Below are 25,994 nucleotides of genomic sequence, written 5' to 3' on the forward strand. Positions count from 1 at the left end.
TGCGCTTAGGAAACCAAACTCCACCTAGTACTTCATTAGGGCTGGCGCTAATGTAGTTCTTTCACAAATTGAAGTTTCTACTACTTGGGATGCTCCCCATTTTGTCTGAAAAAGCCTCCAGCCTTTGTGTGCAGAGAATCCCCCAAAGGAACGAGGAAGTTCTTGTCTGCAGCCGCAAAGGTGCCCTTCAGGAAGTGTGATCAGGAAACAAAAAGTCCTTTTCCCCCGCTCTGGCCAGAAAGATAGCACAGGGGCCCAGATTGTAAAAAAAGCAGGGACCCTTTGAAGACAAAATTCCTGGTCCGGAAGCTGCAGTTAGCGCAGCATGCTGCAGCACGGTTGCTGACAAGAGGCCTTGTCGCATGCAACACCTGTGCTCAACATGTCTGCACTGCCTGCCAAGCCAAATTCAATTAGTATACAAAGCCAATAGCAATGTTAAGAAAAAAAGCAACTTGGGACCAGTTTACCTGGAAGATTGCCTTACCCAATATACACCCCCAGTGTGCCACACAATCCCTGTTCCGCATTTGTAAGAACTTGGTATTTTAGTGTGGCAGCACCTACAGTACACTTTGGACCTCCCTGCCTCTTGACATCAGATACTGTGTGCTTTTCAGTGCCCACTAAAAGCACTCATTTAGACAAGCCTGCCCAGATATTTAGAATTCTGATGCAAGTTCTAATCTGTATTTTAAAGGTAAAGGGACGCCTGACCACTAGGTCCAGTCACGGACAACTCTGGGGTTGCGGTGCTCATCTCACTTTATTGGCTGAGTACAGCTTCCGGGTCATGTGGCCAGCATGACTAAGCCGCTTCTGGCAAACCAGAGCAGCGGTCGGAAACGCCATTTACCTTCCCACCGGAGCGGTACCTATTTATCTACTTGCACTTTGATGTGCTTTCAAACTGCTAGGTGGGCAGGAGGAGGGACTGAGCAATGGGAGCTCACCCCGTAGCGGGGATTCGAACTGCCAACCTTCTGATCTGCAAGCCCTAGGCTCTGTGGTTTAACCCACAGTGCCACCCGCAGCTAACTTTTTGAAAGTTTTTCAAGTGATTGTTGTTTATTTTTCTTACTGATTTACCTTTTCTGAAAACCAATGTTTTTTAAGATCTACAGTGGTGCCCCGCAAGACGAATGCCTCGCAAGACGAAAAACTCGCTAGACGAAAGGGTTTTGCGTTTTTTGAGTCGCTTCGCAAGACGAATTTCCCTATGGGCTTGCTTTGCAAGACGAAATGTCTTGCGAGTTCTTTTCCTTTTTCTTAAAGCCGCTAAGCTGTTAATAGCCGCTAAGCCGCTAATAGCCGTGCTTCGCAAGACGAAAAAACCACAAGACGAAGAGACTCGCGGAACGGATTAATTTCGTCTTGCGAGGCACCACTGTAGTGGGGTATGAATTTAATGTAATACAGTCAATTAAAAAAACGCCTGATTTCAATTGTTTGTTTGACTGACAGCCTACAAAGAATTATACCAGGGCATAGGGTTGTCACAGGAAAAGCAAACTACTGCAGAATGGAACACGCTGGAAAATCCATTTCGGGCGCTTTGCATTTTCCTGCTGTATATAAAAAAATGCAAATTGTTGGGGTGCAGAGTGTGGTTGGACGAAAGGACACACAAGGAAGGCTAGTTTGGTCTCACGGCCATAGGAGAGGTGTGCAGGTATGCGCATAGGTGTGTGAGCAGGGCACACCTCAAAGACGGATTGCACCCCCACAAGAGATCATCATTCTGGATCACCGGCAAGAAGGAAGCCCACCTGCTGCCACTTTCAACTTGCAGGTGCACAAGATTTTGAGTTTTTGCCAAAGAGCATTCTATTCCCGTATAGCTGAGAAAGGGACACTTGCCTAACTGAACGACCATCAATACACTGGTGCTCTCCAGAAGTTTCAGACGACAATTCCCACAAAAGGAGTTGTATACCTGAAGGAGCGTCTCCACCCCCATCGTTCAGCCCTTGCACTGGGGTCCACCTCTGGGGGCCTTCTGGCGGTTCCCTCACTGCGAAGTTACAGGGAACCAGGTGAAGGGCCTTCTTGGTGGTGGCGCCTGCCCTGTGGAACGCCCTCCCGTCAAATGTCAGGGAGACAAACAACTACAGTGGTACTTTGGTAGTTGAGTGGCTTGGCTCCCGAACGCCGCAAACCTCGAAGTGTTCTGGTTTGCGAACGTTTTTCGGAAGCTGAACACCAACACAGCTTCCAATTGAGACCACACCTTGCATTTAGAACGGTTTTGGAAGTCGGACAGACTCCCAGAACAGATTAAGTTCAAGAACCAAGGTACCACTGTACATGACTTTCCACAGATATCTGAAGGCAGCTCTGTATAGGGATGCTTTTAATATGTGATGTTGCATTCTGTTTCAAAATATTTTGTTGGGAGCCACCCAGTGGCTGGGCAACCCTGTCAGATAATAATAAAATTATTATGATTACTGTAGTCCAAAGTATCTAGAGAGAAACAGCTGCTCTAGGAAGGATTAAAAATAAAATAAAATAGTGGCCCCCATCATCTTGGAATCTTCACCCAAGTATGGCATGTCTGGCCTTTCGTGAATGCCTTCCTCTTTTGAGTGGCCTTTTTGGGCAAACTTGCACAACTTTCTTCCCTTTCCCCCCTCCAGTGAGGGGAAAAAAGGAAGAATCCAGGGATGCATTGGAGCTTCTCTGGAACAGGGCTAGAAAAACCCCACGGAATGGAAAGAGGCAGGTTTCAGAGATCCCTGATCCCACAAATGTATTCGGCAACGCTGGAAGTTCCATTTGCAAATGAAGGGGGCTGCTGATAAAAAGTGCAAGGATCTGGGCAAAGCTATAAAGGTAAAAGGTAAAGGACCCCTGAACAGTTAAGCCCAGGCAAAGGCGACTATAGGGTCGTGGCACTCTTCAGGCCAAGGGAGCCGGCATTTGTCCACAGACAGCTTTCCGGGTCATGTGGCCAGCAGGACTCAACTGCTTCTGGCGCAATGGGACATCATGTTGGAAACCAGAGCGCATGGAAATGCCGTTTACCTTCCTGTTGCAGCTGTACTTATTTATTTACTTGCACTGGTGTGCTTTTGAACTGCTAGGTTGGCAGGAACTGGGACAGAGCAACGGGAGCTCACCCCGTCGCGGGGATTCGAACCACCAACCTTCCAATCGGCAAGCCCAAGAGGCTCAGTGGTTTAGACCACAGCGCTACCCGCATCCCATTGGGCAAGGCTATGGCAAATTTGTACTTCCATTCAGGGAAAGTGGTTCTGAAATAGGCGTTGGCACCTCTGGGGGGGGGGGTGGATTGCCCAGGGGGGCACGAAGAGGCAAGGAGGTGGCGGGTGTGAGTGTGTGTGTGCTGGAGGTGTAAATGACTATCAGACTTCGAAACCCGGTTCATCAGTTTTGCCAAGTTAATTAAACCAAACTGGGTTCTAGAATCATCAAGAGTTGGAAGGGACCCTTAGAGTCATCTAGTCCACCCCCCACAATGTAGGAATCTCAGCTAAAGCATCCAGGCCACCCAACTTCGGCTTAAAAACCTCCAAGGATGGTTTTTGGATAACTGTGCAATGAACTGCTACTGTTTTGAATTTTATTGTGTTACTCTCTTCCTCAGTGGGTTATGCAAACCGATGTTCTAAATTACACCTTTTTTATAGATTTTAAAGGAGATTTTATAGCTGCCACCTCTTCCTTTCAAGGAGAGCAAAAAGTTATTGCCCCCCCATTTTATTTTTGCTTCCTTGAGCCTCTTTCATTGAGCATTATCTGCTCCCCAAACAAGCCTTTTACACAGCCAGAGAGAGAAAAAACATCAGACTTTTGCAGGTTTTACAAAACATTTCCCACCCCTTCTGTCCCTTAATGGCTCTTAGAGGCCCAGGTGAGCCAGACTTTAAAAGCGGGGTGCTTCTTTGACCCCAAACTTCTCAATGGGGAAAATGGAGCTTGGAGGATCTGGTCCAGGGGCATCGGTTGGTGGACGTTCAGCTTTCACTCTCGATGCGCCACAGGAAACTCAGCTGAGGCATTCCAGGCTGGTTTTCATCCTCTCCATCTCGTGAAGGAAGCTGTAAAACTGAGGCAGCGTCAGCTCTGGTTCCGCGGGCAGGCAGGCAGAGAATAAAGAAAAACAGAAATGATTCGGGACTCACAAAACAAGAAAAGCACTTTTCCTTTCCCTGCGGCAAGTTAACTGTTGCTCGGAAAAGGGCAACCAAAATTATCAAGGGGACAGAAGAAAGATTAGTAATAACAAGGGTGATTTTATTATTTATACCCCGCCCATCTGGCTGGGCTGCAGCATTTGGGACTTTTAGTAAGTTCAGAGAAAAGGCGAGTAAGAGGCAAAATGATATAAGTGTCTGTCCATCTCCAGTCTGTCCACTGGAGCTTGACTAGCTGAGCAGTTTTATTTTACAGCTGCAGCTTCCAAAATTTAAATTTAAATATAATAATAATAATGCTTTTTAAACGATTATCATTGCTACCTTTTTAAGCTTTTTGCATTTTATCTGTGTTGTTTTAATTTGTGCAAGCTGCTCTGAGTCCCAGTCTGGGGGAAAGGAGGGATATAAATCAAAATCAAAATAATAATAATAAAAATTGGATACCACTGAATGCACTCAAGTTGAGGGAGAAAACTCCTTAGAGTTAGTGGAAAGAAGCAGCTCCCTCCGGCCCCCTCCCATCCCAAAATACATGCCCTTGCAATGTCTTTTTCAGGAGATGCAATTTCAGCCTTCCTGGGGCTTCAACCGCCTCCCTCTCTTTGCAGAACGCCCCCCAGGACAATATAATGGCTCACTCACCCATGTACAGAGGCTCCACTTTGTTTCCTTTCCTAACCACCAATTTCAGCTGGAAATAAAAATCAGGTTTGTTTGTTTTTAAGGAAGAAAGGAAGCTGCATCCAACGTTAAACCGCTGTGCTTTTTTCCTGCAAAGAGAAAACCCTGAGATTCTTCCACCGTTAACGTTTTTGCAGGGCGGTAGATGCAGCGGCTGAGGAGTCAGGAATTGGGGTGTGTTCACGGATGCTTCTGGACAGGGGGGCAGAGACAAGCCACTCCAGGCTGTGACCCACAGGAAAGGATGGAGATTTCTGAAGGGGCAGAAATCTGCACCTATCACCCTACCCAAAATGAGCACTGAATCCCACGTTGACTGGGGCTGATGGGAACTGTAGTCCAAAATAGCTGGAGGGCTACAGTTTTCCCACCTGTATAAGGCACACCTCCAAGGCAAATCTGTTGCACCAACTCACTGTTTTGCTGCTTCTGCTAGCCAGGGGGAGGACCAAAGATGCTGAAGTCCCGTACCACTGGGACGCCCTCTCAGCCCTCTGCCTACCTCCCCAGACCACACTGCCCAAACACTTTCAAGCCTCTCTCTGCTGCCATAAGGACTACAAAACTTGTTTTTTGGAAACCAAAATAAAAGCAGAGTTTCCTGGGACGCTGAATTCTTCAGGCATGAGCATCTGTGGGATACAGGGTGGTCTTTTCCCAGCGCCTGTGCCAACACCCTATTTTTTGCCCCTGGCTCTACCTGATGGGATCTTTCAAAAACAGCATCGCTGCTTGCATGACACGATACCCACCTGCAGGAAGATGCTTCCGGCTTTCTCCAGTTCGCTGCTTCCTGCTGTAACTGCCGGAGAGAACAAAGAAAACCAATGTGGGTGCCCAGGGGAAGCTGGAAGGCGGAGCTTCCGTGGGGTGGAGGCACCTGGGGCCATAGGGGGTTGGACTAGACGACTCTTGGGGTCCCTTCCAACTCCGCTCACCTCCAAATTTCCACTCCATGTCTATGAGCTGGTTCACCATCAGGGTCTGGCCCACAGCCAGGCGGGAGAGGGTGGGCGATTTCTCCTTCCACTGGAAAGATTGCAGAAAGCAAAATGAAACAAAAACCGGCATGTGTGGCTTCCAGCGTTTCACACACAAGACGCAGGGCCGGATTTAGGTTTGATGAGGCCCTCAGCTCCTGAAGGTAATGGGGCCCTTTCTATGTGCAGCTGTCCTTTGTCAAAAACAAACTGTCGCTGTTTTTTGTGTTGAATATATGCTATATGGTAATTTATGGCCCTAATAGGTATCGAAAACCATTTGCACATGACAAAATACGTATCTTATCAATGTAAGTGTCAAACTGAAATACAATTAAGAAGGATATTAACAGTGAAATTAAATTGCTGTTTTAGGTGTTGCTTTTAAAAGTCTAGAATGGATTTATTCCATTTTGCAATACTTTCTATGGGAAAGCGTGCCTTGGTTTTGGAATGTTTTGGTTTTGGAACAGACTTCCAGAATGGATTAAGTTTGAGAGCTAAGGTACCACTGTAAATAGGAATAAGCAAACCAGTGATATTTTAGGGAGCAGGCTAGCAGGCAGGGCTCATGACTTACATCATAGGAGCCTACACAACACAAAACACTGTTGATGTATGTAGGTTTTGTTTTATTTGTTTTTTATCTTAAATTTTGGAAATGTACATCCAGTTTTTCCCCCCTTTAAATTTTTTTGGGGCCCCCATGAGAGTGGGGCCCTAAGCTATAGATTTATATGTAAATCTGGAACTGGCAATACATAATCCAAGAATGACAGTTGTTGTGCTAGGGAACAAGATCTAAATATTTTAAGGAAGCAAGCTCTGGAGAGTAGCACTTGAACCCATGGCTTCTGGGTATAAGAAAGGAGATTTCCACTAAACATGAGGAAGAAATTAGAATTTTTCTAATCTTTTCTTTAAGCTTTTTGATTTTTCTTATTCTTTAGTTTATTTCCATAAGATAATATATCTAGTTGATTACTTCTCGTTTCAGGGATTTTCATGGGATCTCAATTGATTCATGCAATTAGTTCAGAGAACAGGAAGCCCAGAAGAAAAGCACCTTTTCCGCCCCAGAGAATTAAAATTTCAGTAGCGAAAGGAATGCTCATAGTACCTGCTCTTCGAAATAGCTGGCCTTCTCCTCGCTCAGCCCTGCGGGAGAAATTCAACACGGTTAAATGGGAGGCCGGCAGCCACCGTCCACCTTCCAGAATCGCCGGAGGCATTTCAAAGAGACCTACCCAGCGTGATAAGATCTGCTCTAACCTGCTCTGCCAACAGACCTCTCTTTAGGGCACCTGAGATAAACAAGGCATAAAACAGAGAGACGGAGGGGGGAAAGGGGGGAGAGAGAGAAAGAGAGAGAAGTCTGGTTAGACAACATCGCTACTGTATGGAGTTAAGCGCGGGAATAAGAAACCCAAGCAGCGTTAGAAACTCAGGTATATGAGCTACGTGCCAAATGGCTCCTTAAAACCAGGGTTACAGTCGCCAGAACGGAACGCTGGAAGATTCCGGCTGGACATAAGGAGATACTTTTTCACACGGTTTTAACTTTGGAACTCACTGCCACAAGATGTTCACCAGCGTGGATGGCTTTAAAAGGAGTTTTGACAAATCCGTGGGGACAAGTGGCTACTTGGTCCTGATGCATCTTGTCCTAGCTGTGAACCAAAAGCGCTGCTATTCTGCTTAGGTTGGGGTCTTCCTGTGAGTATCTGGCTGGCAACCATGAGAACAGAACGCAGGACTCCGTGGGCCTTTGGCCTGATCCTGCACCTGGCTCTCCTTATGTTCCTACGTACCTACGGGACCACCTCTCCTGGTGTGCCCTGCAGAGGACCTTAAGGTCCACAAATGACAACACTTTGGAGGTCCCAAGTCGCAAGGTGGTTAGACTGGTCTCAACTAGGGCCAGGGCCTTTTCAGTACTGGCCCCGACATGGTGGAACGCTCTGTCACAAGAGACCAGGGCCCTGCGGGACTTGACATCTTTCCACAGGGCCTGCAAGACAGAGCTGTTCCGCCTGGCCTTTGGTTTGGAATCAGTCTGACCCTTATGTTTCCCTCCCTTTATGGTCTTGATCTATGGGCTACTTTTAAAATGAGGCTGCATTTTAAATTGCATTTTAACCTGTATTTTAAATTGGTTTTTTGTGTTTTTTAAATTGTAATTTTATTGGTGTTGGCTGCCCTGAGCCCGGCTCTGGCTGGGGAGGGCAGGGTATAAATAATAAAAAATTATTATTATTATTATTACTATTACTATTACTACAGTGGTACGACATGGGTGGCGCTGTGGGTTAAACCACAGAGCCTAGGACTTGCCGATCAGAAGGTCGGCGGTTCAAATCCCTGCGATGGGGTGAGCTCCCGTTGCTCGGTCCCAGCTCCTGCCAACCTAGCAGTTCGAAAGCACGTCAAAGTACAAGTAGATAAATAGGTACCGCTCCGGCGGGAAGGTAAACGGCGTTTCCGTGCGCTGCTCTGGTTTGCCAGAAGCGGCTTAATCATGCTGGCCACATGACCTGGAAGCTGCACGCAGGCTCCCTCGGCCAATAAAGCAAGATAAGCGCCGCAACCTCAGAGTCGGTCATGACTGGACCTAATGATCAGGGGTCCTTTTACGTTTACCTTACCTCGGGTTAAGTACTTAATTTGGTCCAGAAGTCCATTCTTAACCTGAAGCACCACTTTAGCTAATGGGGCCTCCCACTGCTGCCATGCGATTTCTGTTCTCATCTTGAAGCAAAGTTCTGAACCCGAGGTACTATTTCTGGATTAATGGAGTCTGTAACCTGAAGCGTCTTTAACCCGAGGTACCACTGTACTTCACTGAGCAGCTGCCCCCCTTGTGAGGGGTCCCATCACGAAAGAGGGGAGAAGCACCCCTCTCGATTCCCCTGGTCTATGGCAGGTGCCCACACACTGCCAGGGACCCCCAAGTCGCCACTCACCATTCGGCACCAACAGGAGGCTTTTAACAATGTTCTTCAAAGGGCCCGGGCTGAGTTTATTGCTGGTGGCAAATTCAGAGAGCTGAGCTAGGAACCTTTCGACCTGTAAGAGGAGAAGAGAAGACAGCGTGATCTCACCTCAAAGCGGCACACGGATGCGAGTTTCTGGTGCAATCCTATGCCTGCCTGACTCCAAAGTCAGTTCCACTGAGTTCACGGGGACTTTGAATCATAAAACTGTAGAGTTCAAAGGGACCACGGAGCATAGCTGTCAACTTGCAGATTTGAAAATAAGGGACCAGCAGCCTCAAAAATAAGGGATCAGCAGCCAAAAGAAGGGATTTTGCTTGGCTTATACAGAAATCCGGCACTGATGGATCCTTGCTGCTTTTGCTGCCACTGACTGTGTTTTGCAGGGGGTTGGACTGGATGATCCTAAGGGTCTACAACTCCCACCAAAGAAGAGGGGCAGACAAAACTGATGAACGACGTCAAGATGGCAAAGCTTACAGGCAGAATTAGAAAGCAGGAAGAGGACCTCTTTTCAATGAAGAATAGGGAGAGTTTATAATTTATTTGAAAAGCTATTGTAAAGAGCTACATACATTGGTAGGATTGACAGAAAACTTGTAGTAAAAATTTGAACTATGGATGGACAAATGGTTTCTAAAAATAGAGTTATGAAAGGGGTGAAGAGGGGGAAATCACTACATTAAGATGCTGCACTGGTTGGAGGTGATGCTAAGCAGCACGTCGGGGCTGCCGTCGTCCTGGAGCAAGGAGTTCCATTGACCCTTCCCTGCCCAAGAGAGAGGGAGGGAGGGAGACTCTTGCCCATGCCGCCTGCGAGCCCGGCATGAGGCGGTTGCGGTGCCGCCACGGCCACTGAAGCACCGCCCTTCTGCGTCCCTCCCCATCCCCTCCTCTTCCTCCTCACTCAGGCCACCTCCTCAGCCGCCGCTGCCGCCTCCGGCTTCCCCTGGCAGTGCGGTGGAAGTCTCGCAAGAGAGGGGCTGCCTGCCCGCCCGCCGCCACCCGTCTCCTCACGCTGCACCTGAGGGGGGAAAGGGAGTGACGGAGACGCGGCAGCTCGTGCGCGCGCTCTCTCGAGGCAGAGGACCCCGAGCCGCTGCTTCCCCCCCAAGCCAGGCGAGCATGAACCCCGGGAAATTCAAGGGACATCATCAATAAGGGACAGCAGTGGGACACAGTGCTGGGATAAGGGAGTTTCCCACCAAATAAGGGACAGTTGACAGCTATGCCACGAAGGGTCATTTAGTAGTCCAACCCCCTGAAATGCAGGAATCTTTTTGCCCACCATGGAACTCGAACCCACAATCCTAAAATTAAGAATCTCATGCTCTACCGACTGAGCTAGGCCAGGAGGGAACTTTGCCCCGGGTTGTATCCTAAGGCTGAAAAACAGAACCGCACCCACACTGTTAATCAAGGTCCCTTTTGGGCTTGATTTCTGAGTTCTGGGACGCTGTGCAGAAGGAGCAGATCCGTGCATCATGAAAACCAAGAAAAAGGAAGAATGGTCTCTGTGACCCATTTGAGCCTGTGCTGGCGCGGCAAAGAATTCTTGCAGCTCGGACTTTGGTGGCAAAGGGGTGGAAGGAACAAGGAGCCCCGACAATAATGGACCGGCATTACAAGCAACAAGAATTTACTGAAATGGCGCAGTTAACAAATACCCTGAGAGGCAATTCAAAACAAAAAATTATGGGAAAGTGGGATAGATATAAAACATATGTTCAAAAATACAGTAAAGGTTCGCTATCTATGCTAGCATTTGATTGACGTTGGAGTGAGACTGAGTTGAGAAATAAGACTAAGAGCACATATTGATAAAGGAATGTATTAGATAATATGTAAAGAAATATACAATAATAAGAGTACATTCATTTGTAAAAAAGGAATATACAATGGGAAAGACAGGAAGTCTGGTGTGTTGGTATGTATATGATTTTTTGGGGGGGGAATTTTTCTTGTTTTTTTTCTTTGTTCTTTCTTTGTTTCATTTTCTTTCTAGGTATATAAAATTTGTATATAATTTTTGTATACATGTTGGAAATTATATTACACTAAGTCCTGTAATGTAATATGACAACGTTTACCGATGTAATATAAGAATGTTAATAAATAAATAAAATGGGGGAGGGGGAGAGAATTCTTGTTTAATTGGGAACGCAATACCTTATTACTTTTATTCATGTGTACCTTTGGCTAGCTTTTGATTTTGAATATTTCCTGTTCAGAGCTTAGAAGTTACCTTAGTCTCTGACGGAACTGAGAATCAGATGTTCAAGGAAAAGTTCCCAACTTGTAAACAGCGGGGGGGGGGGGAGTGGCCTTAAGAAACAAACTGGGGAGTCTGAGTTGTGTTGAATGACATAGTCCTCTGCTGTCTGACAATTGCCTTAAGATAACATAATTATAATATAATAATAATATAATATAATAATACAATACCTTTGTTATTTTTATTTTAGCCGATATCTCCGTCCTGTTTAGAGACAGGAGCCCCCCTCATTTTATAGCAATTGGTTTGAGAAAGCAGGGCATAATTTGAGCTAAACATCTGGTGGTTTCCAAGTTGTCTGCCCAAGTTCGGGCAGAATTTATGACTTGTTTCGGTAGGGAAAGCTGAGCAGTCATTAAAGGAAGAGGCACAAAGAAGGGGCGAGATCCTGGCGCAAGTCGTAAATTAAGGAAGGCCTCGTTTTAATAGTCTTGACTTTAGAACCTGTTTCTCCCTCACCTGGAAGAAAGCCCCACAGAGTTCGGTATGGCTAACTTTGGAGAAGATCTGGTGAGGAGGAAACAGTCAAGACTCACAGTGTTTCTTTCTTTCTTTTCAAACAGTCCAATAAAATTGTTCCAAACCCCAGGGCCCCAAAGGCAGGGATGAGAATGGGTTGGCGATAGAAAAGTGTGATTGCTAGAGGTCAGCAAAGGGGGCAAGTCTGCCCTGTGATCCTTAGATGAAGGGCAGTATTTATTATTATTATTATTATTATTATTATTATTATTATTATTATTATTATTATCATCATCATCATCATTGTGGCTGACAGCATTTGTTTAGAGATAGGACCTTCTCGGTAGTGGCGCCCACCTTGTGGAACGCCCTCCCATCAGATGTCAAGGAAATAAACAGCTATCTGACTTTTAGAAGACATCTGAAGGCAGCCCTAAAAAATCGGGAAGTTGTTAATGTTTGATGTTTTATCGTGTTTTTAATATTCTTTTGGGAGCTGCCCAGAGTGGATGGGAAAACCCAGCCAGATGGGCAGGGTATAAATATAAATAATAATAATAATAATAATAATAATAATATGATACAGGATCTCATGTTTAAACATACACATGCTTCTCTGCCAATATGTCACGCTCTGCTATTGCTTGGAATGCGCCCTTACAGAATATACACCCCATCGTGTCCTTCAGATTGAGATAATAATCACTTTCATGACACTATTGTTGTTGTTATTATTATTATTATTATTAAAAAATGAGAACAATCTACATTTTGCAAAGAACTTGCAGACTTGTGGCAGGGTGCCTGGCCTTTCGTTTTATCTCATGCAAAGATGCTACTGTGATTAGCATTAAAAGTTGCTGCTCCTTCTCCTAAGATGCTCACCTTGAGTAAAACTACAGCAAAAATAGCCTCAGCTAACCCCCTCGGATGCTATCTTGCCGACATCGCTGTGGACGGCTTACCTCTTTGGGTTCCTGCAGAAATCGGAAAACCACTTCCGCGAGAGTGGAGAATTGCTGGAGAGAGACAAAAGGAAGGTGTCAGCAGCGCAAGACCTGCCAGGGATTGGGCCCACCTCTCCTGCTCTTTCCCGTGTCTAATGTAGATTACTGCTTTTTAAAAAAGAGCAACAATCCTCAAAACTTCTCTCTGTATATATAGTTTTTAAAAGGCACTTGGTGCGTCCGCTTGGGTGTGTGAAGGCAGTGGTTTGGAGCCATCAAGTTAGATGGACCTGGGAACAGGGACACATCTTGCCCCACAACACGAAGGTCCCGATTCCCTTGCCACAGAACTCTTCCCTTTAAGACTTGGAACTCAATTACGCAGTAATCCAATTCAACGTAAGATTGCTCTAATACCAGCCTCCTTGTGAAAGTGAATAGTGGCCTCATTAAATAAATCTTACCCACCTTGAATAACAGTTATGAGTTTTAATTGCTTAATTAATTCTGCATATATTTGCATATCAACAGAGGCCGGTGCACAGCTTATCTGAGGCCCAGGGTGGCGAGCCCATAGCTGTCAACATTTCCCTTTTTTAAGGGAAGGGAAATTCCCTTATTCCGAATAGGATTACTCGCAAGAAAAGGGAAAAGTTGACAGCTACGGGCAAGCCCCTTCCAGCTGGCTTAAACCTCCAAAGTCCAGGGCAAGTTGTAGCCAGCTGCCTCCCTCCCTTTGCAAGGAACATGTATACAGTCGTAACTTGGAAGTCGAATGGAATCCGTTCTGGAAGTCGGTTCGACTTCCAAAATGTCTGAAAACCAAATTACAGCTTCTGATTGGCTGCAGGAAGCTCCTGCAGCCAATCGGAAGCCCCGTCGGGACGTTCAGGTTCCAAAAGAACGTTCGCAAACTGGAACAATCACTTCCGGGGTTGCGGCATTCAGGAGCCAAAATGTCCGAGTTCCAGGGTACGACTGTATGTTTATGTTTGGCCAGGCTTCTGTGTGTGTGTGTGTGTGTGTGTGTGTGTGTGTGTGTGTGTCTATAGCCAGGTTTCTCCAACTTAGTCTCTCCAGATGTGGATGATGGGAGTTGTAGACCGAAACATTTGGAGGGAGCCAAGTTGGGGGTACCATCTTAGAAGGGGGTCTCGTTCCTGAATGGTGGGCTTCTTCTGCAACCACTGCCAGAATCACCCGTGGATTTGCAAGTCATAATAATAATAATTTATTATTTGTACTCCGCCCATCTGGTTTCCCCAGCCACTCTGGGCGGCTTCCAACAAAGATTAAAAATACATCAAAATGTCACACATTAAAAACTACCCTGAACAGGGCTGCCTTCAGATGTCTTCTAAATGCCAGGTAGTTGTTTATCTCTTTGTCATCTGGTGGGAGGGCGTTCCACAGGGCAGGTGCCACTACCGAGAAGGCCCTGTGCCTGATTCCCTGTAGCTTTGCTTCTCGCAATCAGGGAACCGCCAGAAGGCCCTCGGCGCTGGACCTCAGCGTCCAGGCTGAACGATTGGGGTGGAGACGCTCCTTCAGGTATACTGGACCGAGGCCATTTAGGGCTTTAAAGGTCAACACCAACACATGAAGCACAATTCACCATTTTAAAAACAGCTGCCCAGTTTGGACCTTTAAGCTGAAAAGTGTTTAATGCATCAATTCAATTAATTGACTTAAATGTTACAGCCTTAGGAGCAAACTAGCTCTCTGGAAAATGTGACACCCAGGAGTCCAATTTATCTTTATTTTGCAAGTTTGCAAATAAGGAGAGCTGGCCCAATTAAAAGGTATCGACCTCTACACAGGAGCAATCGAATCCTCTGTTTGCATGCGCTGGGCATTCTTCAAATCCCCCAGAGAGAGGCAGCAGCCCTGTTTGCACACCAGGGAGCCTACAGAGCTCTGGCAGAGTGTTAAGGATTAAGAAACAATATATTTTTAAAAATAATAATATGGGTTGCAGCCAACTAACGACTACTCAGAGTAGACCTGCTACAATTAATGGACAGACGGATGGCCACCTGTCATGGATGCTTAAGTTGAGATTCCTGCATCGCAAGGAGTTGGACTAGATGACCCCAGGGTCCCTTCCAATGCTTCAGTTCTATGATTCTACGCTAGCAATGTTCATTAATTTCAGTCGGTCTACTCTGGGGAGGCCTAGCACTGAATGCAAACAGTTTACCTACACGATCGTCTTTCCGCATGTACGACCACTCGGCTACTTAGAACAGGTGCTGTTACAGGTGCTACATAAAGCCCGTTCTTCATTTGTAGGAACTCGCCTGTTTAGTGTGACAGGGCCCTTGGAACTCCCTGCCACTTGATATCATAGAATCATAGAATTATAGAGTTGGAAGAGACCACAAGGGCCATCGAGTCCAACCCCCTGCCAAGCAGGAAACTATCAGACAGGCACCTTCGCTGTACTCTTTTCAGCGCCTGCTTAAAGCATTCTTGTTTAGACAAGCCAACCCAGATGTTTAGAAAGTTGACGAGGGTCTTAATCTGTTTTTAGTTTCGTGTTATTTCATCTTACCAAAAATCCTAAGTTAGCATTTTTTCTTATTGATGATGTTAATTGTTTTGCCTTTTTTTGAAAACTGCTCTGAGGGTTTTCTTTTCTTTTTTGCAAGCGGCAGGTACATTTTACAAACTAAATAATCAAAATAAAATCCTACAAGCGCTCCCCCCCCCCAAATAAATAAACAAATCACGAAACAGTTCAGCCATAGGGAGCAGAAGGCAGGGCATGGAGGAGAGCAGAGAGGTCGCATTCTTGGATGAGGTGATAACCCCAAAAACAGAAGCATGACCTTGAGGGAGATACCTGGAATGCGAAAAAGGCATGACTAACAGCTGCGCTTTTTATTGTGCTACCACGTTGGAGTGGAGACAGAAAGCTCACGAGTTCTCCAGGAGCCTAGCTCAGCATTTTAGCAGCCAGCTAAAGCTATTGTTGGAGTGGCATGCAAAAGATGAACAAGTTAAATCTGTGATGATAGATTGGGCAAGAGATGTAGGACGTAATATAATGTTTGAGGATTGGGAAAGATTGTGGAAGAAAGTGGTCAAGTTCACCGCATGTACTTTGCTAAAGGAAAATATAATGAAAATGATGTATAGATGGTATTTGACTCCTGTAAAATTAGCAAAGATATATCATAATTGTGACAATATATGTTGGAAATGTAAAGAAAAGGAAGGAACCTTTTATCATATGTGGTGGACCTGTCCCAAGATGAAAGACTTTTGGGAAAAGATTTATAATGAATTGAAAAAAATGTTGAAATATACATTTGTAAAGAAACCAGAGGCCTTTCTTCTTGGAATAACAGGTTTGGAATTGCCCAAGAAAGATGTTAAATTATTTTTGTATGCTACAGCTGCTGCTCGTATTTTGTTGGCTAAAAAGTGGAAAACCCAAGAATTACCAACAATAGAAGAATGGCAGATGAAGATGGTGGATTTTTCGGAGCTAGCCGACCTGACCGGAAGAGTCCGTGACCAGAAGGAGGAGGAATATCAGGAAGAATGGAATAAATTTAATGATTATTTAGTTAAATTTGTTAAGTTACAGTAACTGGAAATAGCTTGCAAATACTTAGTAGGCTTAGGATTTTATTTATGTTAAGTGATGAATCAATATGTTTAATTCTATAAGGTGAAGATTTAAGGATGTTAATGTTTAAGTTAAATTTCATGAAAATTGGGATTTGGAAAACCGTTAAAAGGACATGCAATGAAATTCAACCAAGGGGAAGCGAGGAAGTCACTTAACAAAGTTAATAACTGTAATTTTTAATAAGGCTATGATTTATGTTTGTTTTGTTTGTTTGTCTTGTGTGTTTGTTTGTGTGTTTGCTTGTTTGTTTGTTTATAATATTGTGAAAACTAATTAAAAAAAATTGGGGGGGGGGAAGGATATGGTACCTCTGTAGTAGCCACAGGAATATCACCCTGCTGGAAAAACTGACTAGTAAGTCCCTAGGCACTAAAGGGAAAAAAAAAGGATGATTTCATACCTCTTTGGTTTGACTTTATTTCATTTGTAAGGAAGGAGGACCCCCGCTTGGTCTACAAACAAATATGGTTAATGCAATAAAACATGGCCGTTGTTTAATTAACCTGGTCTTGTCTAATCGTTATGTCGCTGCCTTACATGCATCCGCATAAAACTGCAGAGTTGGAAGGAACCACAAGAATCATCTACCCCTGACAGGTAGGAATCTTTCGCCCGACTTGAGCCTTCGAACCCAGGACCCAGAGATGAAGAGTCTCATGCTCCATGAAGTGAGCTATCGCAGCACGCCTGTGGTTTATTTATTCTGGCTTCATTTCATGTCTATATTTGTTCAACAGTATATGGGCAACGTATGTTGCCATCAGATCCTGATTTTATAACACGGTACTTTGCAGAATTTTGTAGAACCTTTTTAAAAATAATAACAGTAATAAAGAATTATTTGGGGGGGTATATAAAAAGTGGCCCCAGCAGAGTGGACTTGCAGGAACCAAGGAGAAGCAGGAACCGTTTAAGAGCATCAGCTATTGAGGCAGCACACATAAAATTCGCTGGGTGCCTTCGGTCAGATATGCTTGCTGTGCAATGAGGGAGGGATAACGCGAGCCTGATGTATCGTGAGCAGGAACTAAAGTGATTTAGAAATGGTTGTGTACGGGAAGGAGTTCTGGTGAGACCAGCAGGGAACGGAAGCTGAATGCTGCAGTTTGTCGTCTATAGTTTTGCAGCAGCACACTGCTAAATAAAAATTATTCCTTTGAATCCAGTCCCTGTGCATCATTTATAATCTTGGAAATAATGAATATATGGTGTCAGGAGACAAAATTAAAAGAAGGCAGTATTGCAGCTCGATCAGGGGTATACCTGTAAGAACACAAAAGTTATTAGATCTATATTTATCCCAGCATCCTATTCTTTCAAAGCCAACCAGATGGGGAACCTGCAAACAGGATTCAAGCGCAAGAGCAAAACTCCCCTCCTGAACCGAATCAGTCAAGAGTCTCAAGACATACACATGCATCCCTAATTTTATTTGTACGCCGCCTTTCCACAGTTCAAACTGTGTTCAAGGTGGTTGACAACAGGAAAAGAAATACGTAGCTACAACGTTCAAGTAGCCATAAACAAAACAGTTTTAAAAATACACAACAATCACTGCAAGATCCAAAATAAAGATACAAAAAAAGGTAACGCCAACAGCAGCAAAAAATAAAATAAAAATAAAAATAAAAACCACAACAAAACCCCGCCAACAACACCCCGGAGAGGGCAAGAGTTGCAGCCAAAGATTTTGGACTCTGAATTATCTGAGACTAGGTAAAGAGACAGGGTGATAAGAAGACCAAAGAGATAGAGGTTTTTGTTTTTCAAAAAAACAGGGAGATGAAATATTCATGGGGAATCAAGTGATTTAGACATGGTCGTAAGGTGGAGGTTGTGGCGAGGCCGACAGCGAAAGGAAGCTACGGGGTATCTGACTAAGATTCAGTACCACACGGCTAAATTAAAGTTTATTCCTTCTAATCCAGTTTCCACCGATCATTTATAATCTTGCAAATACTGTACTACACCCCACCTTTACCCGGGCAACTAAAATAACACGGATAAAACGCGAGGTGCCGTTTCCGAAGGCAGAATATCAAACTAACCATAATTATGTGCTTTTCTTCGGAAGACTGGATGCCAATAACTAGTCTGGGTTTTATTTATTTTTTAAAACGCTGATCGCAACTGTTTTGCTTTTTGGTTCCTTCCCTGAGTGAATCTTTAAAAACGCATTTTAAAAGAGCTACGAGTTCGTAGCCTTGGGGGTCCCTTCCAACCCTCTCCAAGACCAGCGAGGCTTTTAAAAGCAAGCCGGAGGCCCCGATCCTGCTCACGCAGCTTGGCGGAGCCTCCGGGCGCGCCGGGACTCCGGTCCAGAGGATCTCCTCCGGGGGAGGAGGGGGGGGGTCGCCCTTTAGGATGACGCGCAACGAAGCGCAGGAGTGTAGCGCGCGCGCTCGTGCGCCCTGCTTCCTTCCCCGTGGCGACGCGCCAGCCCCACTGGCCGGAGGGTTCCTCCTCCCAGCGCCAGTTTTTTTTTTTGGGGGGGGAGTCTTCGGCAACCAGCGCCCCAATATTCGGAAAAGAGGTGTGTCCCCCCCCGCTCCCAAGCCCCCCGCTCCGCCGGCAGCTGCACCTGGGCGCTCAGCTGGTTGAGCTGCTGCAGGTCTGCGCTCAGCGTCTCCGGCACCGGCTCGCGCGCAAAGCTCAGCAGCCCCATTGCGCGCCCGGATCCGACGCGCTCGCCTTCCTCGGCTGCCGCTACCGCCGCCGCCCGGCTCCTCCCCGCCGCGCTCCGCCCCTGCCGGCGCAGCCGCTTTCGGTTTGGCTCCCCGGGGACGCTATTACTCGCGAGTAAGCCCTGCCGGGAGATCTTTCGCCGAGGAAAAGCGCGCATGAGTTGGCGGGTTCGGGGGTGGGGGTGGATGGCGGCGGGTGTCAGGCCTCGCGCTCCTGCCCCGCCGTCGGATCGGGTCTACTCGGAAACAAGCCCCGTGGTTTTTTCTTCCGGTCGCTTACTTCCGAGGTAAGGGTCACTTGGAGGGATCGTGGGGAGAAAGCCCCACGTCTAGTTAAGAGGAAGGGGTTGCTTGTTATCAGAGCAACAGCAGCACCAAAAAATAAAAACAAACAATTTTCATAGGATCGCAAAATTGTGCAGCTAGAAGGGTCCCTGAGGGTCATCTAGTCCAACCCCCTGCATGACTCTGAGCACAGGCGTTTTAAACTCCAGTCACAGCACCAGCATCACCCCTGGAATAACATGGCTTGCAATTTAAGTAATCGAAACCAAGTAATTGAGTTAAAACAAGTAAAGACAACAGGGTTCAGCAGACATTTTCAATAGGGGGCCGGGCCACTGTCCCTCAGACCTTGTGGGGGGCCAGACTATATTTTTCGGGGGGGGGGGATGAACGATTTCCTATGCCCCACAAATAACCCAGAGATGCATTTTAAATGAAAACACACATTCTACTCATGTAAAAACACCAGGCAGGCCCCACAAATAACCCAGAGAAGCATTTAAAATAAAAGGACACATTTTACTCATGTAAAAAAACACGCAAGGCATTACACTTCTGTAAAACAAGAAAACCCTTAATAAAAAAAAACACAAAAAAACACACACAAGGATTCTTGGGCCATCTGCGGGCTGGATTTAGAAGGCAATTGGGCCGCATCCGGCCCCTGGGCCTTAGTTTGCCTACCCATGCACTACAGAATCACCCTATAAAAACTGATAGAACAGCAGAAATTATAATTCAGCAGAAAATTCAGTTGGCACAACAAAACTCACAGCAGCATCAAAATGTCCTCAAGGGTCCCTGGAAGATTAAAAACCATTACAAAGTTTTAAGATTGAAAAGCCTGGGGATAGTTTTTTAGAAGGTCTTAATTAGCAGGGAAGGGACCACAATGCCAGACCCCTGTTGCCAGAGGGTTCCAGCACCACTGAAAAGCCCTTCTCTGGTAGCTGTTGCCTATACCACATGGGAGAACCGGAGAGGTGCCCCAGAAAATCACACTTTAAGGCAACCTGGAATCTTAAGAGTCATTCAGGGCTTTAAAAGGGTCAATGGCAGCATTTTTATGGACTGGTAGCCAGTGGAGACGGCCATGCAAAAATTTGACACCATATGACCATACTCCCAGTCCCTGTTAACAATCCTGCTATTCACCTCCCCCAGCAGCTTCATATGCACATACCTGAACTTCCTTCTTTCCACTTGTGTCATGCCTTTTAGATTGTAAGTTTGAGGGTAAGCACTGTCCTACTCCTGCCAACCTAGCAGTTCAAAAGCACAAAGTGCAAGTAGATAAATAGGTACCGCTCCAGCGGGAAGGTAAACGGTGTTTCTGCGGACAAACGCCGGCTCCCTCAGCCAGTAAAGCGAGATGAGCGCCGCAACCCTAGAGTCGGTCACGACAGGACCTAACGGACAGGGGTCCCTTTACCTTTACTGTCCTACTGCTGTTGTTTTGTAAACTGCTTTTTGGCTAAGGGGCAGAACAGAAGTTAATAAATAAGCAATAATCATACTGCTGGGTCATTTCTCAGGTGGTAAGCTTGCCGTAAAGTGATCCCTGCAAATGTATCTTCTTATCTGATCCTAGTTTTCTCTTCCTGTAGTTTAGAGATGGGGAAGCTGCAGTCCACTAGTGGCTTTTGGACTTCAGTTCCCAGCAGTCCCAGCAGCCAGCAAAGCCAATGGCCATGAATGATGGGATTTGTAGAAGGCCACATGTTCCCTATCTGAATCCAGCTCCAAAGCCATGTTGCTCCTTGAAGTGATGCAAACCATTTTATTGCCATAAATCCTTGGGAGCACTTTATGTAAAAACAATGTAGTGAAATCACACTGAAAACCCATTGAAAAGTAGCTGTAGAAACGGGAAATCATGCAGGGAAATATGCTGAAGAATTAAAAGTGTGCATTAAAACAAAACAAAAAACAGCCATACACTGAAGCCAAACTTTGGACGATTCAGGAGAAACTAAAGGAAGAACACCTTCATGCAGTGCGAAGTTAAAACTATGGGTTTTGCTCCCGTAGGATGTTGTGATTGTGACCAGCTGGGATGGCTTTGAAAGAGGATTCGTGCAGGATAAAGCTATCAGTTGCTACCAGCCACAAATGACCATGGTGTGTACCTTCAGCACCAGAAGCAACCACAATAACACAAAACAATGCCAAGACTACTGCGCCGCTAAGTCTTTTGTGGGGAGTTAGCTTTCCATTGACATCGGGAGTCCATAAAGAAGGGGAAGAATATAAGTCAAGGGGAATGAATGGCTGGCAGCCTGGCTAAGTCCCAAGTGTTGCAAGGCGGTTTGTGCAAGGGAGTCCGGCCTGCAAAGAAATTAACTGAAGGTGTTGCTTGGCGTTTAGAGTAGAGGATCTGAGGCAAGAGAAGTTGCAGAACAGGTGGGAGTCTGGGAGGAGCAATCTCAAAGCCTGGAAGTCTGAGTGGGGACATGAGAGCCACCTGCAAATACCTTGTTGTTCTTATTTTTATGAGTTATGCTGCAAATACAGACGATTAGAAGAAAACTTACAATCGCCATACAAATCACATAAATAGAAAGAATCAAAAATTAAAAAATAGAGATGCACATCTAATACATATCCAAATACAGGTAACTCTTCATAAAGAAAGGAACAAGAAAAGGAAAAAGAAAGAGAAGAAAAAAGAATGAATGATTTACTGTGATCTTAGTTATATATATATTTCCTTTTTTCTTTCACCTGCAAATATCTGAAGGGCTGCCACGTGGAAGACGGAACAGGCTTTGTTCGGGTCCAGAAGGTAGGAGCCGAACCAAGGGATCCAAATGGCAAGAAAGGAGAGCCCAACTGAACGTTAGGAAAAACTTTCTGATTGTTGTTTGACAGTCGAACAGAGATGCCCTCGGGTGGCCGTGGACTCTTCTTCCTTGGAGGTTTTTAAGCAGTTTGGGTGACTATATGTCATGGATACTTTAGTCTTGACCTCCTGGATTGCAGGGGTTGGGCTAGATGACCCTCAGGGACCCCTGCCAACTGATTCTCTAAGAAGCCCATGCTCCCATCCACATGGGCTGGAAGGAGGGGGATGGGATTTGACCAATGGCCTGGAAGTTGCACATTGAAATGCAGAAGGTCCAGTAATCTCTGCATATTCAAATCTCCCTTTGTTGCTGGTTGATCTTGCAAACGACTGCCTGAAAAGACTTTTTGTCATGAAGATGGCTCTGCCCATTTTGCCATGAAGAGGGGAGGGAAGGCTCCCCAAAAGTCTTTTGCAAGAATTGGCCTTATAGAAATCGCAGTGCTTTTTGTTTAAGCAAAGGGGGAAACGAAAACAAAAGCGGTAACCTTCCAGCCAGCTCATTTTTCTAGGAACTGTATCCCATTGTGAGCGCAAAGGTGAGGCAAAGGATGTCATGACAATAAAGGTTTATTATTATTATTTAGAAGTTTGCATGTTGCAGCGCAGGAACCAAAGCCATGTGGCAGATAAGATTATCCGGACCACAAGAGTCATCAAAAGTCCAAACCCCTGCGATGCAGGAATCTCTTATCCAAAGTGCGGCTCAAACCCAAGACCCCGAAATTGAGAGTTTCATACTCTACCCACTGAGCTATTCCACCTATCCTATGCATGGCCCAGAAATCGCCATTGATTGTGGTGACCTTGATGCCTTTGAAAAGAATGGAGGCAAGGCTCCATGGAAACCTGCCAACTACATACTGTCTGAGCCAGAGGTTCTCAAACCCTTTTTTTCCTGGGCTACAACTTTCACCAGATTTTTTATTGATAAGAAATGCACTGGAAAACAAAAAAGGAAGTTCTAGCACTGCCTGACTGGTTAACATAGAACGTAGCTACTTTATTACATGATCATGGGCCACCCAGAAAGTATGAAACAATGCAGCTACTTAAGAACACAAATAATTCCCAAAATGTAGTTATGAGTGAGAGATTTTACTTTCTTGGGCTCCATGATCACTGCAGATGGTGACAGCAGCCACGAAATTAAAAGACGCCTGCTTCTTGGGAGAAAAGCAATGACAAACCTAGACAGCATCTTAAAAAGCAGAGACATCACCTTGCCAACTAAGGGCCGTCTAGTTAAAGGTATGGTTTTCCCAGTAGTGATGTATGGAAGTGAGAGCTGGACCATCAAGAAGGCTGATCGCCAAAGAATTGATGCTTTTGAATTCTGGTGCTGGAGGAGACTCTTGAGAGTCCCATGGACTGCAAGAAGATCAAACCTATCCATTCTTAAGGAAATCAGCCCTGAGTGCTCACTGGAAGGACAGATCCTGAAGCTGAGGCTCCAAGACTTTGGCCACCTCATGAGAAGAGAAGACTCCTTGGAAAAGACCCTGATGTTGGGAAAGATGGAGGGCACAAGGAGAAGGGGACGACAGAGGATGAGATGGTGGGACAGTGTTCTCGAAGCTACCAGCATGAGTCTGACCAAACTGCGGGAGGCAGTGGAAGACAGGAGTGCCTGGCGTGCTCTGGTCCAGGGGGTCACGAAGAGGAGGACACGACTAAACGACTAAACAACAACATAGTTATGAACGTGGATCCTGTTTCTGGCTGGACCTCCATACTGCACGGAAATGCTTCTTTGCTTGTCCTTGATTGCCCCTGCCACATTTGCCACCCTCTCCTGCCACAATAGTGTGGCATCCCACAGCCTTCGAGAACCACTGGCACCCATCTTGGGCGACTCTGAAAGAGGATTACACACGTTAAGGCAGAGGTTTTGTTTAATACATTTATTGATTTTTTAACATTTCAGTTCCAACAGTCATACAACATATCTTCTCATCTTATACATTATTTTAGACTTCCGTCAACACCTCTGATGATTTCCCATTCTTTATCACTTATTCTGCATTTCTTAATTTCTATATTACATTTAATTATCCTTAGCTAATAATTCTCCTCATAGTCCTTCTTGGAGTATTTCAAATAATCCACTTTACAAAACCTACTAGCGTAATCTGTTCATCACAATTACTTTTCAGATAGTTCATATATTTACTCCAGTCTTCTAGGAATCTTATCCCGCAGGTTTCAAATCCTTTCTGTCTCCACCTCCATCATTCTGCCCAGACACTGAAGTCCACCGCCGAGGGCCTTCTGGCGGTTCCCTCACTGAGAGAAGCCAAGTTACAGGGAACCAGGCAGAGGGCCTTCTCGGTGGTGGCACCTGCCCTGTGGAACGCCTTCCCACCAGATGTCAAAGAAGAAGAGCTACCAAACTTTTAGAAGAAATCTGAAGGCAGCCCTGTTTCGGGAAGCTTTTAATGTTTAATAGCTTACTGTATTTTTGTGTTCTGTTGGAAGCCACTCACGAGTGGCTGGGGAAACCCAGGCAGATGGGTGGGGTAATAATAATAATAATAATAATAATAATAATAATAATTATTTAATTCTGCATAGTCCATCAACTTCATCCTCCAGTCTTCCTTTTTAATGCAGAGGTTTTCAACCTTTTTGGGTCCACGGCTACCTTGACCAGCTACGTGCTTTCTGCGGCACCCCTGTGGGGCTCAGGAGCCCAGTTATGTCACCCCTCGCCCCTTTTCAAACACCCTCTCTTGTGGAGTGTTCCCTCAGCCTCCTCTCCCCTCTCCTTGGGAGGCCTCTGGGCAGCTGCTGCTGCTGCCCCTGGTCTCTGCGCTGCTCCCCCTGCCCCAAAGAGAGGTGCATCCTCACACTTCCCCACAGGGGCCTAGGAAGCACGCCTTGGCCAGCCCCAGAGGCACATTCGCCTGCAGAGCTTGTAGCCAGGGCTGGTGCAAGGAACAGCTGTGGAAGCCTTTGGGAGGCAGAGACATGAGAGGGCATTAGAGAAAGAAAGAAAGAAAGAAAGAAAGAAAGAAAGAAAGAGGGACAGAGGCCAGGGTTGCCTGTGGCAACCCTGACCATCCTTCACGGCACACTGGTTGTTAATGGATGAGGATAAGGCTTGCAGTGGCTCCTAGTCACAATGGCTATGCGCTACCTCCAAACCAGAGGCAACATGCCTCTGTATACAGTCATACCTCATGTTACGTCTGCTTCATGTTATGTTCTTTCAGGATACGTCCCGCGGTGACCTGGAAGTACCGGAAAGGCTTGCTTCTGGGTTTCGCCGCTTGCGCATGCGCAGACGCGCAAAATGACGTCATGCGCATGTGCAGAAGTGGCGAATCGCAACTCGCACAGACGCGGGTTGCGTTCTTTTCATGTTGCGAACGGGCCTCCGGAACGGATCCCGTTTGCAACCATAGGTACCACTGTACTAGTTTTTGGGATCGCAAGTGGGCCTGGGCAGTGCTCTGGCAATTTGGCCCTGGGCTTCTCGTGGGCATCTGGGGACAATAGGATGCTGGACTCGAGGGGCCTTTGGTCTGATCCAGCCCCAGGCTCTTCTCACATTCTCAAGGGATACTTTCCGCCAAGCAGGATTTGAGAAGGAACACAGAACATCTGCCGCCTTCCACAACGCCGTGCCATCCAGATGTTTTGGAGAATATTCGCTTCCGGCTTGGGGAAAGGTAGTTGCAAAATGGATCTTGTGCCATGAGACAGCCCCTTGCTATGTTGCAGTAGGAGATGCTGAGGTGCCCTGGATTTTGCCTCTTGAGTTGCTTGCAATGGAGCCCGCCCTGTCCATCACCCCTGCCCTCCTTCCTCCAGGCCACGGGTTCAACAGGGGCCTTTTAAAAGCCTGGAACTTGCCTCCTCCCTGTCAAGAACGTAGGATGAGCCTGTGGATTAGGCCAAAGGGGAGCCCATTTAGTCCAGCATCCTGCTCTCACTGTTGCATGCAGGGACCCGAGTGCGAGAGCCCCACACACTCCTGGAGTTTCCAGCAACTGGGATTCAGAAGTGCTGCTGTGGAGGCAGAACCATCCTAACTAGT

At 46.1% G+C, this 25,994-nt stretch overlaps 1 protein-coding gene across 1 annotated transcript; it reads right to left on the minus strand.

Annotated features, from left to right (window-relative positions):
* Positions 1-3,572: 3,572 nt before the first annotated feature.
* COMMD7 (COMM domain containing 7) lies at positions 3,573-18,995 on the minus strand. The gene is made up of 9 exons (XM_082226484.1): positions 18,720-18,995; positions 12,517-12,570; positions 8,788-8,890; positions 7,072-7,128; positions 6,945-6,982; positions 5,783-5,873; positions 5,597-5,646; positions 4,806-4,854; positions 3,573-4,089 (listed from the first exon to the last, which is right to left on the minus strand). The coding sequence occupies exons 1-9, from the start codon at positions 18,978-18,980 to the stop codon at positions 4,013-4,015; spliced, it is 780 nt and encodes a 259-aa protein (XP_082082610.1). The 5' UTR covers positions 18,981-18,995; the 3' UTR covers positions 3,573-4,012.
* Positions 18,996-25,994: the final 6,999 nt, after the last annotated feature.

The sequence above is a fragment of the Podarcis vaucheri genome (genome assembly GCF_965113315.1).
Source record: "Podarcis vaucheri genome assembly, chromosome: 6".
Classification (NCBI taxonomy): domain Eukaryota; kingdom Metazoa; phylum Chordata; class Lepidosauria; order Squamata; family Lacertidae; genus Podarcis; species Podarcis vaucheri.

Coding starts and splice junctions, on each gene's coding strand:
- COMMD7 (XM_082226484.1), bottom strand. CDS start 18,980: ATGCGCGCTTTTCCTCGGCGAAAGATCTCCCGGCAGGGCTTACTCGCG. Junction 8,891..12,516: donor TTCTGCAGGAACCCAAAGAG/GTAAGCCGTCCA, acceptor CTCCTCTTACAG/GTCGAAAGGTTCCTAGCTCA. Junction 4,855..5,596: donor CCGGAAGCATCTTCCTGCAG/GTGGGTATCGTG, acceptor TTTTATTTCCAG/CTGAAATTGGTGGTTAGGAA.